The sequence below is a fragment of the Ochotona curzoniae genome, unplaced genomic scaffold, assembly GCF_017591425.1.
Source record: "Ochotona curzoniae isolate NIBS_2020 unplaced genomic scaffold, NIBS_Ocur_1.0 contig_517, whole genome shotgun sequence".
NCBI classification, from domain to species: domain Eukaryota; kingdom Metazoa; phylum Chordata; class Mammalia; order Lagomorpha; family Ochotonidae; genus Ochotona; species Ochotona curzoniae.
Genome location: NW_024466454.1, coordinates 5,782,710 through 5,800,266, shown reverse-complemented (window position 1 = coordinate 5,800,266; position 17,557 = coordinate 5,782,710). Strand labels below are relative to the sequence as shown.

The 17,557-nt window shown below is 49.4% G+C and overlaps 1 protein-coding gene across 2 annotated transcripts in view; it reads left to right on the top strand.

Moving 5' to 3' along the window:
* Window positions 1–3,605, top strand: part of CTR9 (CTR9 homolog, Paf1/RNA polymerase II complex component) — a 28,607-nt gene extending 25,002 nt beyond the window's left edge. For both annotated transcript variants that reach the window (XM_040989122.1, XM_040989121.1), the window contains 3 exons: window positions 435–531; window positions 729–841; window positions 2,576–3,605. In XM_040989122.1, the coding sequence (XP_040845056.1) occupies window positions 435–531; window positions 729–841; window positions 2,576–2,996 (631 nt within the window). In that variant the 3' untranslated portion in view covers window positions 2,997–3,605. The remainder of the gene's footprint in view (window positions 1–434; window positions 532–728; window positions 842–2,575) is intronic.
* Window positions 3,606–17,557: the final 13,952 nt, after the last annotated feature.

Here is a 17,557-nt window from a genome sequence, read left to right as displayed (position 1 = left end):
ACTGCCCTTCCCATCTGTAGCTGACTGTGAGAAAGAACATACTGGGTTCTTTCATACCCAAACAGACCTGTGCAGTTGAAGCTGCAATGCAGATCTTAGCAGTAGGCCTGGAGCTAGTAGTTGGGAAGACTAGAGCCAAGGTGTGGAGCCTGGGTCTTTCTCAGTCTCTGTCATCCCACCAAACACAAGACCCAAACTTAGAGCTCAGCCTTGGTGAATTTCATCCTGAGATGTTGCATGTCTACCAGATCTTTGCTGAGTCCTGAGCCTTGTGCCGCAGGAGGGAGGGATGGCCTCCAGCCTCGAGGAGTGTGTGCTGTGTGTGTGTGTGTGTGTGGTCGAGGGCAGTACCCATTGAGAAGGGTTTTCAGAGTGGGGTGGATTAGAGGCGGCTGGAGTGATTCCTGACGGACTCTCGCTGTTTACTATTTAAGACCTCCAAAAGGAGAAGAAGGGTCTGATGACGAAGAGACAGAAAATGGCCCCAAACCGAAAAAGCGCCGTCCTCCGAGAGCAGAGAAGAAGAAGGCGGTGAGTTAGAGCACTGCTGGCCTGTCCCCCATTGGTGCGGACACGCCGGGCCCAGGGGTACATGCCCTTCTGCGGCCCCTGCTGCCTGGGTGGCTGTGTGCTGGGATGGTTGTGGCACAGGTCCAGTGTGGTAGGAAGTCCTCGCACGTGTCAGACTCTTGACTGATCTGTCATTATGTTTCACGTTTTTTCTGCAGCCTAAGCCAGAACGCCTGCCTCCTTCAATGAAGGGCAAGATCAAATCTAAAGCCATAATATCCTCCAGTGATGACTCTTCAGATGAGGACAAACTGAAAATTGCTGACGAAGGGTAGGCATTTTTACTTGGGAAACCATTCCAGGCTGTGTGTAAACTAGAAGTGGTTGCTAATCCAACCATCTGCGCTAATAAGGAAAATACACTTGTCTGTTAGTCAGAGGGAAAACAGACTTGAAGACTGGAGGAAATAGATAGATCTTTGTGCCAGATGTCTTCTGCCCGGCTTGGAGCTGGAGAAGCCTGGCAGCCGTCTTGCTCTCAGCCCCTGCTTGTGTCCTACGATGCCCTTCTCCCTCAAGAAAGCCTGTTTGGCAATCTCATTCCTTCATGGGCCACGGCCGGCATTTCTTAAAGGAGGCATTGCCTTTGGCTGCCTTGTGCTTGCCTGAAAGTGCCAGCAAGTAGCCTGTGCCTGCTCCATGGGGGGCTTGGCCTGAGTCCTCCTGGAGCTCCCTGCCTGCCTCATGAAGCAGGAGAGGATTTGTGTGTTCTATACTTAGCCCTCAGGCTCGCGTCTCCACTATGTAGATTCCTAGACCAGGACTTAATCCTGCACCTGCATCATACAGTGCTCTTTGCTGGCCACTATTTTATTCCTTCACTCAATAGGCTCTTAGCCATTTGTTCTGTGAAGCAAGTTTGTTAGATGCTGGGGATAACGAGAGAAAGACAGCCCTTAACTTCCTCCTGGGGATTTTTGGAGCACAACAAACAAACCAAACTGGGATAAGTTGTGTTGCTTGTTTTCGACCGTTACACTGCAGGGACCATACCTAATCTGGAGCTGGGGTGATGGTAGGAGCTTAAGAGATCTTTTTTTGTGTGTGTGAAAGAAAAGGTGTTGGAATCAAAGCACCAAGTCCTGGCGGCTGGGGGTGAGTCAGAGGTGAGGGGCTCAGGGTGCTGATCTGGGCCTGCCTCCTCAGGGAGCGGCCTCTGGAGAGCTAGTAGCAAAGGCATGCCGATCCCCTCCTCTCTGAAAACCCTGGCTGACACGAGTTTGGATCGCTTTTTCCAAGGGTGCGGTTTCTCCTGGCCTCCATGCTGGTCTGCTGGTTATATGGGCATAACCAGTGTGGTTTTTGAAGGACCAACCCTGTTTATGTGTGTCGAGAGGCAGATCCAGTTAGGAGGCTGAGCTTCTGCCAAACCTGCACCTGAGGTCAGGGCCAGGTTGATTTGAGTCTCTTGCCTCTGTCCCACTTTGTCCTGGTCATCAGGAAGTGGGTCTGCTAATCTGAGCTGAGTGCCTGGGTAGTGTCGCTGCTCGGAGTTCCCTTCATGTTCTCAGATCAGACGGGATCACTAAGGCACATCTTGGGGTCCCTTGCCTGCTGTGGGCCCCAGTGTCCTGCTCAACAAGAGAGTGACCACCTCATGCTCTCAACTCAGCTCTGCGCCAGCCAGTGCTTCTCCATGCAGTGTACACCATGGCAACCCCAGGTCAGGGAGCAGGTCTGCTGGAGAAGTGTGGCTGCTCCAGGGTGGTGCCTGGGCGGGCTGAGGGCTCGGCTTGCCAGCACTCCCCATGCCACCTCCATGCTGAGCCAGAGCACCACCACCTCCTCCCTACATGGAACAACTGGCAGTGGGTCAGTCAGGAGGCTCTGGAGCCCACACTCTGTGTGAGGGAGTGCAGTCAGGGTGGAGGGGACCCAGTGCTACAGAAGATCCCGGAAAGGAGACCGTGGCTCAGCCTCACCAGCCATACAGAGCCTGCCCCCTGTCCCTAGAGGGGCGGATCTGCTGGGGAAGTCAAGCAATGCCCTCCTCTCTCGTTGCCAGGCGGCCCAGGAACAGCGACAGCGACTCGGATGATGAGCGGCCGAAGAAACGGGCCTCTTCAGAGGAGAGCGACTCGGACGACAACCAGAACGAGGCCGGCAGCGAGGCGGCCAGTCCCCGCAGGCCGCGGGCCCAGCAGTCCGATGAGGACTCGGACAGCGACCAACCGCCCAGGAAGAGACGAGCCTCGGGCTCCGAGCAGTCAGACAACGAGTCGGTGAGGTCGGCCCGCAGCCGCTCAGCGGGCTCCGAGAACGACTCTCGGCCAGCCTCACCCAGTGCCGAGTCGGATCGCGAGTCAGAGCGGGGCTCGGATAATGAGGGCTCTGGCCAAGGCTCTGGCAACGACTCCGAGCCAGAGGGATCCAACAATGAGGCTTCGGACCGGGGCTCAGATCACGGGTCAGATGACAGCGACTAGATTTGATTTTGTCCAGAAACATAGTGTCCAGAGGAAATTTTTAATATATGAAAGCTGTATTAGAAACATCTCAGATGTTTAGTCAAACAGTTGTAAGGTTTTCCTAAAGCAATGTTTGTTTACTATTCGTTTGTATGTTAAGCCCCAGGAGACATGTCTGCACTCAGTTCTCGGATGGAGTCGGTGCAGGAGATGGAGGTGAGAGCCCCTTGGGCCGTTGGAGCATTCCTGCCAGGCCTCCAGTGTGGGGGGCAGGTGGCCCTGGGCCTCAGGTCTTCGAATGTCAAGCAGCATCCTGTTTGGGTTTGTACTGCAGCCTGTAGCCAAGTGGTGCAGACACTCAGTGTTCACATATTTGCTCTCTTTTTTTGAGTTTAGATTGAGGATGTTTTCACTTCCTACAGGAAGAGATATCTACTGTATGCTTGCACCAAAGTACATAGAGAAGGAAGTTTTTCTTTAGTGGAGTTAATTCTGCTGCGTGTAGATAAAAATCACAAACACATAATTCGTTAGGCTGAGGGAGGTGTGGGAAATGCCTTTGTGTTTAGTAGACTACAAAGATCCACCCAAGCCAAGTAATAAAGTTCTCCTACCAACTTTCTTGGATAACTTTGTGTCCTTTCTTTGCTCAGTAACATTTATTTATGAATATTTTTGAATATTTGCTTTTAAATTTATACAAAAGAGGGCCCAGCACAGTAGCTCCTGGCTTCAGATAGACTCAGCTCCAGCTCTTGTAGCCACTTGGGGAGTGAACCAGAAGACGGTTCTTCTGTCTGTCTCTCTTTCTCTCTGTAAGTCTGACTTTCCGATAAAATAAATATTTTCTAAAAAATTATGTGACAGCATGGTAACCTAGTAGCTAAAGTCCTCACCTTGCACGCGCCCAGATGCCATATGGGTGCCGGTTCTAATCCCGGCAGCCCCACTTTCCATCCAGCTCCCTGCTTGTGGCCTGGGAAAGCAGTCAAGGATGGCCCAAAGCCTTGGGACCCTGCACCTACGTGGGAAACCCGGAGGAGGCTCCAGGCTCCGGGCTTCAGATCGGCTCAGCTCTGGCCGTTGTGGCCACTTGAGGAGTGAATCAGTGGACAGATGATCTTCTCTTTCTCTCCTCCTCTCTGATATATCTGACTTTCCAATTAAAAATTATATGAAAGTGTTACAAAGAGGGAGAGTGAGAGACATTCCAACTGTTGGTTGGAAGATGGCCACAATGGCCAGTGCTGGGTCAGTTGAAACGGGAGTCAGGAGCTTCTTCAAGGTTCCCTGTGAGTGTCAGGGGCCCAAGCACTTGAACTATCTTCTGCTGCCTTTCTCAGGCCCTTAGCAGGGAGCTGGGTCAGAAATGGAGCAGCTGGGACACAAACTGGTGCCCTTATGAGTTGCTAGCCTCTCAGATGGTGGCTTCACAGACTAAGCCACAACACTGATCCCTATACGTGGAAAAATGTAGCATGAGTAAATTATGCAGCTATTTGGAAAAACGTTTTAGGCTAAAAGTGGTTTTCTCAAAAGTACTGTCATGAGGGTTTTTTTTTTTCCAGTAGTCAATTTAAGAATTTTTTTGCTAAGAATCTTGTAGCATTTGTAAAGAGCTATAATGAGTGAAGTCAGCACATATTTGCTCTACAGCAAATGGAGAGCCTGGACATGCTCCCTTCCTGGGGTGACTGATTGTGACTCAGTAGGTTACACCACCGCCTGGGATGCCTGCATCCCTTCTCAGAGCGCTGCTCCTCATCTGGCTTCCTGCTCATGTGTCCTTGGCCCCCTGCTACCCAGGGCAGAGAACTGGAGGCAGTGCAGGGACATCCCTGGCTGTTGCAAGGATCTAGAGAGCGAACCAGGGGATGGAAGGTCTCTTCTCTGCCTAGACAACCGGGGAGGGAAGCCCACAGACACTGGCTGGGCTGGCGAGGAGTCTGAGGTTACTGAGCTTCCTGCACACAGGCAGGCCGCGCAGCTGCCACTGGTGAGCCTGTGCCAGAAGCCAGATCTGCCTCCTCCTCTGCTGCCTTTCCCAGCTTGTCTCTTCAACCCCAAGTGACAGGAAGCTAAGTTAAGCATTTCACTTTGTGACTCACCTTAAGCAGTCACTGGACAAGTGCCTAAGGAGCTAGGCCCTTGCAAGTTACGGCTGCAAAGATGCTTTGGAGGGAAGCGTAATGGTGCAGTGGGTTAGGCTGTCATCCCATGTGAGTGGCAATTCAAGTCCCAGCTGCTCTGCAGCTCGCGGAAGCCCAGCCCTGGGGCTTCTGCCTGACATCAAAATCAGTCTTTTCCTTCTTTTTGTCTGTCTGTCCTTCTGTCTGGTTTATTTGAAAGGCAGAACAACAGATATTTCCATCTGCTGGTTCACTCCCCAAACACCTACAAACACCAGCAGTTCTGTCCAGGTCTCCCACATGGGTGGCAGGCTGCTGCCTCCATGGTTGCACAGCAGGGAGTAGCAGGAGCTCCAGTCAGACTCTGACCAGTAACGGATGTGGGCATCTCAAGCAGAGGCTTAACTGGCTGTGCCACGGTGTGTGGCTGTAACCTTCCATTTCTTGATAGTGTTAATGTTAACAGGAGTAGCAGCACAGAGTCGTCAGTTAAGAACAGATGTACTGGGTCCAACAGCGTGGCCTAGCAGTTAAAGTCGTTGCCTTGAATGTGCCGGGATGTCCTGTTCTAATCCTGGCAGCTCCACTTCCCATCCAGCTCCCTGCTTGTGGCCTGGGAAGGCAATCGAGGATGGCCCAAAGCTTTGGGACCCTGCACCCGTGTGGGAGACCCAGAAAAGCTCCTGGCTCCTGGCTTCGGATTGGCACAGCACCGGCCATTGTAGTCACCTGGGGAGTGAATCATCAGACAGAAGATCTTCCTCTTTGACTCTCCTCCTCTCTGTATATCTGACTTTTCAATAAAAATAAAATAAATCTTTAAAAAAAAGAACAGATGTACTATTACCCACTCTGGATTACAATCTTAACTGTGTAGCACTGATGAGAATGTGACCTTTAGACATGGCACTGTGCTTGTCTAAATTCAAGCCATTGGTCCTCCACAGTAAGCCTTAAACATCTCAGCTGGATCTGTCACAATTAGAGAATGCAATTTACATTGTCTTTGGTGTGGATTTAGGACCAGATGAAGCACCCTAAATCAGAGGTATTGAAATTTACACAAAATATTTTTTGATTCTTTGAATGTGAAGCTTTAAATTCCTTTCCCCACTGAAATTGTCATTGTTTTAAAAGATGGTTTTTTGGAAAGGTTATTACAAAAAGGAGACACAGAGATCTTCCATCTACTGATTGACCCCAAATAACCATGATGGTCGGGGTTGTGCCAGACTGCAGCCAGGAACTCAGAATTTGTTTTAGGGCTCCCATTATGGGTACAGAGGCCCAAGCATTTGGGCCATCTTCCGTTGCTTTCCCCGGTGTGTTGGCAGAGGGCTGGATTGGAAGTAGAGCAGCTGGGTCTCCAACCAGCACACTGGTAGGATGTTGACATCACAGGAAATAGCTTACTGTTTTTATAACTTTTTTTTGCAAGTGGAATTAAGGTAGCCAATCAGATGGTCTTTTTTTTTTTTTTTTTTTTTACATTGCATTATGTGACACAGTTGTAGGCACTGGGATTGCCCCCCACCCCTCCCCCCATGGTGGATTCCTCCACCTTGCTGCATTGCCACAGTTCAAGTTCAGTTGAGGTTCTTTCATTGCAAGCATATACCAAGCATCTTATTGTCCAGATGAGTTCAACAGCTTCTTGTGGAGACCATCTCTGGTCCAAAGGTAGAGCCGGCAGAGTATTCCAACCAATCAAAAGCCCCAACATAACATCAGCAACAATCCACAACATTATGGAATTAATTGACATAGTATTGAGTAAACCATATGTTAAAAAAAAAATTACATTTTACTGGTACTGTTTTTCATATTGACATCATTTCATCTTAAATTCTTAAACTAAGGCAAACATGTGATATCTAACCTTTTGGGATTGGCTCATTTCCCTTAGCCTTATGGTTTCCACCTGGGCCCATTTGGCCACAAAGAGCTGCATTTTGTTTTGTTTTAATAGCTGAGTAGTATTCCATGGAGTAGATGAACCATAGCTTTCTTATCCAGTCTTCTGTTGATGGGCATTTCGATTGCTTCCAAGTTTTTGCAATTATTGATTGTGTTGCAATGAGGGTGCATGTTGGTTTCTCGTGTAACAGGTGTTTTGGATATATTCCTAGGAGTGCTATTGCTGGGTCATATGGTATGCAGATTTTGAGTTGTTTGAGTGTTCTCCAGACTGATTTCCATAAAGGCTGTACCAACTTGCAGCTCCACCAGCAGTGGAGTAGGGTTCCCTTTTCCCCACATCCTCGCCAGCAAGCGTCGTTGGTGTTCTTTTTTATGTGGGCCAATCTTACTGGTGTTAGGTGGTACCTCATCAATGTCTTAATTTGAATTTCCCTTATTGCCAGGGAACTTAAGCATTTTTTCATATGTTTGTTTGCCATTTGGGTGTGTTCCTTTGTGAAATGTTTGCCCATTTCCCGTGCCCATTTCTTGAGTGGCTTGTTCGTTTTGCTGTTTTGGTTGTTTTGTAGTTATTTATATACTCTGGAGATTAGCTTTCTATCACCCGAAGATCTCCCATTCTGTGGGTTGCTTTTTTACTTTGTTGATTGTTTCCCTTGCTGTACAGAAGCTTCTTAGTTTGATGAGGTCCCATTTGTTTATTCTGGTCTTAATTGCTATTGCTTTTGGTGTCCTTCTTAGGAAGTCAGGACCTACTCCTAGGTCTTGCAGGGTATTTCCAACATTTTCTTCCAAGAGTTTGAAGGTTTCTGGATGTAGGTTTAGGTCTTTTATCCATGTAGATTGGATCTTAGTGTATGGTGAGAGATGTGGGTCTATATTTTTGTTTCTGCAGGCTATCAACCAGTTGTCCCAACAACATTTACTAAAGAGGCCTTCCCATTTGCTTGGACTGTCGTTGGTCTTTTTGTCAAAGATTAATTGGCTGTATCTGTGTGGGTTCCCTTCTGGTGTTTATATTCTGTTCCATTGATCTTCCTCTCTATCTTTGTGCCAGTACCAGGCTGTTTTGATAACCACTGCTCTATAGTATGTCCAGAGGTCTGGAACTGTGATTCCCCCTGCTAACTTCTTGTTCTTTAGGATGGTTCTAGCTATTCGTGGTTTTTTGTGTTTCCAGATGAACTTTTGAATCATTGTGTCCAGTTCCGTGAAGAATGTTTTGGGCAATTTGATTGGAATTGCATTAAAAATATATATTGCTTTTGGTGGTATAGACATTTTAATGATATTGATTTTACCTATCCAGGAGCATGGGATGTTACTCCATCTTTTGAGGTCTTGTTCAATTTCTTTTTTGAGTAGTTTGTAGTTTTCTTCAAATAGGTCTCCTACATTTTTGGTTAGATTTATTCCCAGATACTTCATACTTTTCTCTGTTATTTTGAATGGTATCTTGTTGGTTAGATCTTTTTCCCTCTTGGGGCTGTTTGCATACACTATGGCTGTTGATGTTTGTTCATTAATTTTGTACCCTGCCACTCTGCCAAACTCTCGTATAAGTTCTAGCAGTTTCTGTATTGAGTCTCCTGGTTTTTCTATGTATAGGATTATGTCATCTGCATATAGTGAAAGTTTGACTTCTTTGTTTCCCATTTGTATTCCTTTGATTTCTTTTTCTTGTCTTATGGCCTCAGCAAGTACCTCTAGGACTATGTTGAATAGCAGTGGAGATAGCGGGCATCTTTGTCTTGTTCCAGATCTCAGTGGGAAGGGTTACAGTTTTTCTCCATTCAGTATCATGCTGGCGTTGGGTTTTTCATAAATTGCTTTGATTATGTTGTGTGCTTTGATTATGTTTTTCCATCTATGCCTACCTTGGTTAGGGTTTTTAGCATGAAAAGGGGGTTGGATTTTGTCCAAAGCTTTTTCTGCGTCTATTGATACTATCATGTGGTTCTTGTTTTTCAGTTTTTGGATGCGGTGTATCACATTTATGGGTTAACATTTTAAAAAAAGATTTGTTTGTTATTTTTATTGCAAAGTCAGATTTACAGAGAGGAGGAAAGAGGAAAATCTTCCGTCCACTGATTATCTCCTCAGATGGCTACAACAGCTGGAGCTGAGCTAAGAACAGGAGTCAGGAGCTATCCTGGGTCTCCCATGCTGGTGCAGGGTCCCAAAGCCTTGGGCTGTCCTCAACTGCTTTTCCAGGCCACAAGCAGGGAGCTGGATGGGAGTGGAGCAGCCGGGTCACAAACTATCACTGATATGGGATCTTGGCACATACAAGACAAGGACTTTAGCCACTAGGCTACCACGCTGAACCCAACAACATTTTTTTTTTTAGGTTTTTGTTTTTACTTTTATTTAAAAAGGTTTTGGCCTGCACAGGGTCTGGCTCAAGGCAGAATCCAGGAACAGTCCAAGTGCCTCGCTGGCAAGGAGCCAGTGACATGGTCATCAGTGCTGCCCTCAGGGTCTGCGTTAGCAGGAAGCTGGAAAAAGGAACCAAATGTGGGCATCCAAGCTGGGCACGCTTAGCAGGCTGCAGCCCCCGAAACCGGAGTCCTAACTGCTGTGCCAAATGCCTGCTCATACAGGTTTTAGGGCCTGGCGTGGTAAATCTTCACCTTGCAACCACTGGGATCCCATGTGGGTGCCAGTTTGTGTCTCGGCTGCTCCACTTCCCTTCCAGCTCCCTGCTTGTGGCCGGGGAAAGCAGTCGAGGACGGCCCATAGCCTTGGGACCCTGTACCCGCATGGGAGACCTGGAGGAAGCTCCTGGCTCAGGGCTTCAGACTGGCTCAACTCTGGCCATTGCAATCACTTAGGGAGTGAACCAGTGGACAAAGAGTCTTTCTGTAAATCTACCTTTCCAATAAAAAATAAATAAAAAATTTTAATAAGAGGATTTAAAGCAGACATCTTTCCATTATAGCAAAAGGCTGTTAGGCTGTTGCAAGGGATTGTGGGAATATAGGTTAAGCAGAGAACATCCCATAAATGCCCATGTGATGGAGCCAGTTCCCAAGGTCAGGCACTTTTCAGAGAGCTTGGCTTATTTGGACCAAGTACGCACTGAGCCAGCTACTCTTGCACAGATCAGCCTTTTAAAATCTCTCACTTCTTCCTAGTTACCTTCGAGACAAATATTTTTTCATCTCCAGGAAGTATGATTTTCCTGGAACTTTTCAAATAGTCCTTGTTTTGATTCAACTAATGAGCACTTTCTATCCCAGGGAGAAGTAGCCAGTAGAAGGAAGAGAGACCTTTTCAAGGGAAATAACATCTGCCTGCCGTGGCATGTGGAGCGTGTGAGCGGAACAGCTTTCCCCAGAGGCAGTTGTGCTGGCTCTGCCAGGTGTGTTTGCTCAGTGCGGGTCGGTGGGGAGGCCAGAATGGGACATGCAGGTCATCACGGGCACATCTGGGCTTCTGGGTCCCAGGGCTTGCCCCTGGGCATGGTGGTCAGAAGGCTGCCTGGCTCTCTAGGCGGACTGGCACTGACACGGATGTAACACGGGGCTTCCCTCTTCCAGTGAGGGTGTGTCCAAGCTGTACAGTACTCCGGGTTTTCCTCCAAGATCGTAAAGGAGCCTCTGCATTCGTGAGTTGAGGGCTCAAGGAACTTCAAGCAGTTGAAGCCATGTCTGCCCTCTCAGGCCCGCTTTTTCATAGAGTCACATATTGTATTTTTCTTATGAAATGTGGGTATCTGAGGGAAGTCATCGCTTGGGATGCCCACAGTCCGTGTGAGCATGCCAGTTTGGATCCTAGATATTCTGCTTCCAATCTATTTTCCAGCTCATGCCCCCGGGAAGGCAGTAGATGATGCTCGGACCCTGGGTGCTTGCCACTCACATGTGAGACTCAGCTCTTAGGCTCCTGGCTCCGCCCTGGCCTAATCGTGGCCGTTGTAGGCGTTTGGGGAATGAGCCAATATATGAAGCTCTCTATCTCTCTCCCCATCGCCTTCCTCCCTCTCAAATCCATGTTGTTTTTGTCTCTCAAATCAGTTAAACACATCTTTTGAAAAAAAACGTATGTATAATTTGGTGGGGTTTTGTGTGTTTCTTTTTGTTTTGTTTTAGCTTTTGTTCCACAGAAATTGTTTCAGGGCCAGCATTGTGCCATAGCAAGTAAGGCCACTGCCTGTAACACCAGCATCCCAAACAAGCACCAGGTCATGTCCCTGGCTGCTCTACTTCTAATCCAGTTTCTTGCTAGTTGTGTCTGGGGAAGCAGTGGAGGATGGCCTAAGTGTCTGGGCCCCTGTACCCACATAGGAGGCCTGGGTGATGCTCCAGCCTCCTGGCTCCAGTCTGGCCCAGCCCTAACTACTGCAACCACGGGGAGGTGAACCAGCAGATGGAGACTGTCTCCCTCTTTCTATAACTCTGACTTTCAAATTAATAAATATTTAAAATAACAAAATAATAATAACAAAATAAATAATAAATTTTAGGGGCCCAGCATGGTGGCCTATCAGCTAGAGTCCTCACCTTGAGCGTGCCTGGATCCCATGTGGGTTCTGATTCTAATCTCGGCAGCCCCACTTCCCATCCAGCTCCCTGCTTGTGGCCTTGGAGGGCAGTTGAGGACGGCCCAAAGCCATGGGACCCTGCACCCGCATGGGAGACCCAGAGGAGGCCCTGAGCTCCTGGCTTCGGATTGGCTCAGCTCCAGTCATTGTGGCCACTTGGGGAGTGAAACATCTGACAGAAGATCTTTCTCTGTCGCTCCGCCTCTCTATATGTCTGCCTTTCCAATAAAAATAAACAAATTTTTAAAAATAATAATAATAATAATAGAATTTTGAGTTTGAGAATTTCTCCTTTTTTATGTATTTGCCTTGATAGACAAACCCTAGTTTGCCATTATACCACTACAAGCTATATATGTGTGTGTATATAATCCCATGTGTTTTTTTATTTTTATAATTTTATTTTATGCTTGATGATATTTAAATAGTTTGGAAGGATGTATACCCATGTGGACCACTGATTAGGATGGAAAGGGATGAGGGATGGGGGAAAGTAGATGAGATCATTGTTTCCATTTTTTTTTTCCTTCCTGTATCTGAGGAAAAATGGAAGAGAAGGGGAGAGGCCTGCTCCCAGCAGCCTAACTACACCAGTACCCAGGGATATGGCACAGACACTCGGTGTCATCCCAGGGTCCCCAACGTGGAACATGTTCGAAGTGTACTGCTTAAGTGGTTTCAGTAGTTTTGAGATGCTGTTGGTTTTGTTGCTCTAAGGTTGAGGAGATCTTTCCAAGGCCCATTGGCTGCCATAGACCCCCTTAGAATCTTGATTCACCCAGGTGCTCTCTGTCAAAGCTTGGCTGGGAGAATTGTCCAATTTGTTCTACCATCCATTATACTAAACATCCTTTGCAGGCCTCAGTGAGCTGTCATGTCCCCATGAGCATCTGGGCGTGACATCCACTGCATCATCTTCTGTTTCTTTTTTTAGAGATTTATTGTATTTTTATTGGAAAGTCAGATATATCAGAGAGGAGAAGAGACAGAAAGGAAGATCTTCCATCCAATGATTCACTTCCCAAGTGGCCACAGTGGCCAGAGCTGAGCTCATCCGAAGCCAGGAGCGAGGAGCTTCCTCCAGGTCTCCCGCGTAGGTGCAGGGTCCCAAGGCTATGGGCCATCCTCCACTGCTTTCCCAGGCCACAAGCAGGGAGCTGGATGGGAAGTGGAGCTGCCAGGATTAGAACCGGAGCCCATATGGGATCCCGGCGCATGCAAGGTGAGGACTTTAGCTACTAGGCCACCGCGCCAGGGCCTACACCATCGTCAACAACTCAAGAGGCCTATTCTGACATATGTACTCCACAGTCAGACCACAGATCCTGTGATTTTCCCCATGGTTGGAGTTTTGAGTCCAGCAGTCCAGTTTGGGGGTTCTCCAAAATACTCACCAGAGGTGACAGCAGACTTGACCCCTGTATGTGCCCACCAGTGCAGAGTCTGGCTCACTCCATCACCCACTTCAGCCTACACACATACACTGGTTCTTACAGTTGCCTGGTCAGTTCTGTCCTCAGCTCCATCTCATACAGCAACCAACGGATGCTGTGACCCAGCCCAACGCTGCCTACCACATTGTCAACCCTCAAGCACACCAGTGGGAACTGTAGCCTAGTCAAAACAACCCCCAATAGCCTCCACCAGGCTCACCCTCATCCTTGGCTTTTGCACATGTTAGCATGTGGAGCAGACTGGTCCATTCTGTCCCGCATCCCATTCAGCTCTCCTACACATCAGTGGGTGCTAGCTCATCCTGACTGACTCCGCTACCCAACCCACACGTAAGCCAGTGGGGACTAACTACCACCGACCTAGTCAAGCCTACCCTAGCCTTAGTTCTCATGCTCACCAGTGGGAGCCGCAGCCCATCAGAGAAATGTCCAAAGTTTCCTTACCAGGCCCAGTCCCAGTCCTGAATCTTGCACTTCCCAGGAGGTACTGTAGTCTAGCCTGACAGGACTTGCCCCAGTCCCAGCACTTGCCAGCTGCTGCTGCAGCAAAGCCCAACCAGCCTGTATTTACTCTGGCCCATGCATGCACCAGTGGATATGATCCTTTAGCCCAACCTGGACTCTCCTCCCAGCCCAGCTTACATGCAAGCCAACAGGTTTTGTAGTTCTACCCAGCCTGATCTGCTCCAAGTCCCAGCTCTCATGCTTAGCAGTGGGTCCCATGGCCCAACAGGGAGCCACTACAGCCCCTCTACAGCTGGTGGGAACTGTGACCCAGTCTAGCAGGGCCAGCCTCACCTTGGCATTCATCAGCAGATCTACAACCTAGCTCAGCTTAGCCAGCCCCAAGTTCTGGCCCCATTGTGAACTGGCTAATATTGCAACCCAACCTGACCTGGGTCATACCTCATCCTGGTTCTCACATTTGACAGTGAGAGCTATTAACCGGGCAAGCCTGGCCCACCCCGAGACCTGTGCCACACATATGCTAGCAGATAGTGTAATCTGGCTTGGTCTGGGCTGCTCCCAGCCTTGGTTCTAGTGCTTACTTGCTGGGACTGTGTTCTGCCAGAGGAGTTCCCCAAGCTCCTCTATCAGGTTACCTCTCAGTCACAAACCTTGTGCACACCAGTGGGTGCTTGGCCCAGCCTAACTTTGTTTACCTCCTGTCCCAGCAGGTGCAGCAGCCTTGCCTGACCAGCCCACATCCTTTCCAGGTCTTACCATTCGAAGCCACAGTCCAACCTTGCCTGGCCCACCCCCAGACCCAGCTCTCGCATGGTTCAGCAGGTGCAGAGACCTAGCCCAACCTATGCTATTCCTACTCTGGCTCTCACAAGCACCAACAGGTGCTGAAGCCTAGCCTAGCCTGGCACACCCCAGACACAGTCCACACCCATGCTGAGGGTACTGCATCCATGTCCAGCCCAGTTTGCCACCTCCATTCCAGCTCTTGTGCTTACTAGTGGGAACCACAACCCAGATGAGCTGTTCCCTTAGCTCACTGACCAGAACTGCTCTAGCCACAGATCTTACATGTGACGGTGGTTGTTCTGACCCAGCCTGGCATATCTTATCCCCCAGTTTGGCCTTTGCCATTGGATGCTGCAACTTGGCCTGGCCCGGCCCACCCCCAATCCCAACTTCACCAGTGGGTGTTACGCCTAGACCTGTCAGTCTGCCCCCATCCCTGGATTTCATGCAGACTGGTAGGTATTATAGCGTAGCCCAGCATGGGTCCTACACATGCCAGTGTGCTAAGGTTTGGCCTGACAGTTCTCACCCCTGAACCCCCCACTCCAGAGCCAAAACCCACATACCTGCTGACAGATGGAGCAAGCAGCCTTGCCTGGCCTGACCAACACCCAGCACTGACTCACATGCTCACCAGTGGGAGTGACAGCTCACCAAGGAAATTACCCAAGTTCTCCCAGCAGGCCTACTCCCAGACCCAGATCGCATGTATGCCAGAGGGTGCAAGGTCCTTCCCAGTATAGTCTATCCCCTCTGTCTTGATCTTTGTGTTTGCTGGTGGATATTGCAGCCTGCCCTGACCCACACCCGATTCTTGTGTGTGCCTACAGGTGTTCCCAACCCCAGTGCCCATGAGTATCAGTGAATACATGGTCATGCGTAGTTTGACCCACCACCACCCCCAGCTCTTGAGTAAACCAGCAGATATTGCAGACCCACAGGGGTGAACCCACATATCCCCCACAGAACCTGCCTCCAGACAGACCAGATTCTCATGTACTGGTTAGTACCATGGTTCAGCTTAATGTTACCCATCCCCTGTTCCAACACTCACTGGTGGGTGCTGGGATCCAACCCTGCCAGCTAGGACCCCCAGGCCTAGTTTTCATGTGCATTGGTGGGTGGTGAGCGATGCTAACTAACCCAGCTCAGGTCTCCCAAATGGGCGGGTGCATTGGTCTGATCCAGAAAGGTTCTTTAGTTTCCCTCCTCAAAACTGCTTGGTTTCAGCCCTCTCGCTTACCTGTAAGTACAGTAGCCTGGTTGGTGGAAATCTCCCAGAAGTCATTCCTCATCTACAACATACTCCTTCACATCCCATATACCCTTCCTTGAGCAATCCACAGCCCCTGCACCTGTAAATGCATGGGTGCCTTGGCCTGGTCTTCTGACAGGGTAGTGTGCTGGCCTGGAGCCCTGCCCACCCATCCAGGATTCCAGTGCATGCACAGGTCCCCATTCCCGATGCTTCAGGATGCATGCTGACCTGGGACCCTGCCTGCCTGTCAGAGAACCAAGCACTTTCCTGAGTCCCAAGCCTGGCCCACCAGCACACCATGCCAGCATGCCAGTCTTGAGGCCCTCTTTAACCCTCATCTTCATCCCCCTCACCTGCCTGGGATCCAAGCATATGCATAACTGCTCAGGTCCACTCCAACCAGCCCCAGGCCCCAGTACAAGTTCCTGCAAGCTGCCCAGGTGGTGGTGGAAGAAGCCCCCATATATATTTTTAAAACTTTCAATTTATATTTATTTGAGAGACACATAGAGAACATCCATCCTCTAGTTCACTTCCCAAACACCCACCATAGCCAGGACAAAGACAGGAGATAGTAATGTGGTTCAGATCTCCCCTGTGGGTGGCAGGAACCCACGGGCTGGAGCCACCACCTGTGCCTCCCTAGGTGTGCATTAGCAGGAAGCAGAGCTGGGACTTGAACCCAGGCACTCCAGTATGGAATGCCTACCCTCAGATAGGATAAGCTGGAGATTTAACCCTCTGTTGCTGATGCAGAGCCATAATTTTGCTCATGGGTTGGTGCTGACACAGACTTAGCTGTGTTGTCTCCTGGTATTTGCCCTAGCTGCCCCAGGCCCTTGAAGAAAATGACCCATTTATTTATCCCCACCAGCATGAGCTCCAGGGCATCTTACTTACAATGACAGACCTACAACTTGGCCGCAAGTGGGAGCTCATTGATATTCAGTTCCTAAAGCTTAACTTCCTGTCTGACAACAGGGGTGTGGAAGACGACTGGACTCTGCCTGATGTTCGGTTGCTGGCAGCCTCCACCTTCACTCCCACCTGGGTCTCAGCAAAGTCATTTTGCTGGGGTCAGGTTTCCCCTTGAACTGCCCAGGGCAGCCTCTTGGTCTGAGTCCAGAGCCCCTGCCTGCAGACGTGGTGGCCTTCCTCGGGTGCACGGTGGGCTCCCCGTGGAGATTTCTTAGACACTGTGCTTGGTGTGGCTATCAGGCACAGTGGTAAATCCTGCCTGGGACAGGGATACTTGCATCCCACACTCCGTGGGTTCCAGTCCCTGTTGCTCGTGCTCCTGATTCTGTAGTCCTACTGATGCACACCCAGGGCAGCAGCGAACGGTGGCTCAGAGGCCTAAGTCTCTGCGACCCACACGGGAGCCTTGGATTCACTTTCTGGATCCTGGTTGCAGTCTGGCTCAGTTCCAGCTACTAAACCATCAGATAGGAGATCTCTCTCTCTCTCTCTTTTTTTTTTCTCTCTCTCTCCTCTCTCTCTCCCCTTGCTCCACGTTTTAGAATAAAACCTCAACCTTTGGTACTGTTGTGCCAAATTTTGATATCCCCAGAAAATCATCAAGTCTGAAATCGGTGCTAAAGCATAAAGCTGGTTTATTCAGGTTAGCCTAGGTCCCCCAGGCCAGCAGGACTGGAGGGGAAGGAGCCGCTGCAGCAGAGGCTGCTGCAGTAACAGCAGGGAGGGCAAAGGAGAAGGAGAGAGCCCCCCACGTGGAACAGCACAGGGTTCTTATACATTCCAGGCTATTAATTATACAGTCATGATTTAGCAGGCTTCTATTGGTAGGTTTGAGGCAAGCAACTTTCAAAAGGTACAAATGGATGGGCTATAGGTCCTCCTTCCTGAGGAATAGTCTGCCTACGTGACCTGCCAGGTGTCAGGCCTGGAGTTCACACAGCCCCCAGCCAAGCAATTAAAGCAGAATCACAAAAGCAGAAAACATCTAGGTTCTTTAGTACCAGCATCCAATATGGTCTCCAGTTCGTATCCTGGCTGCT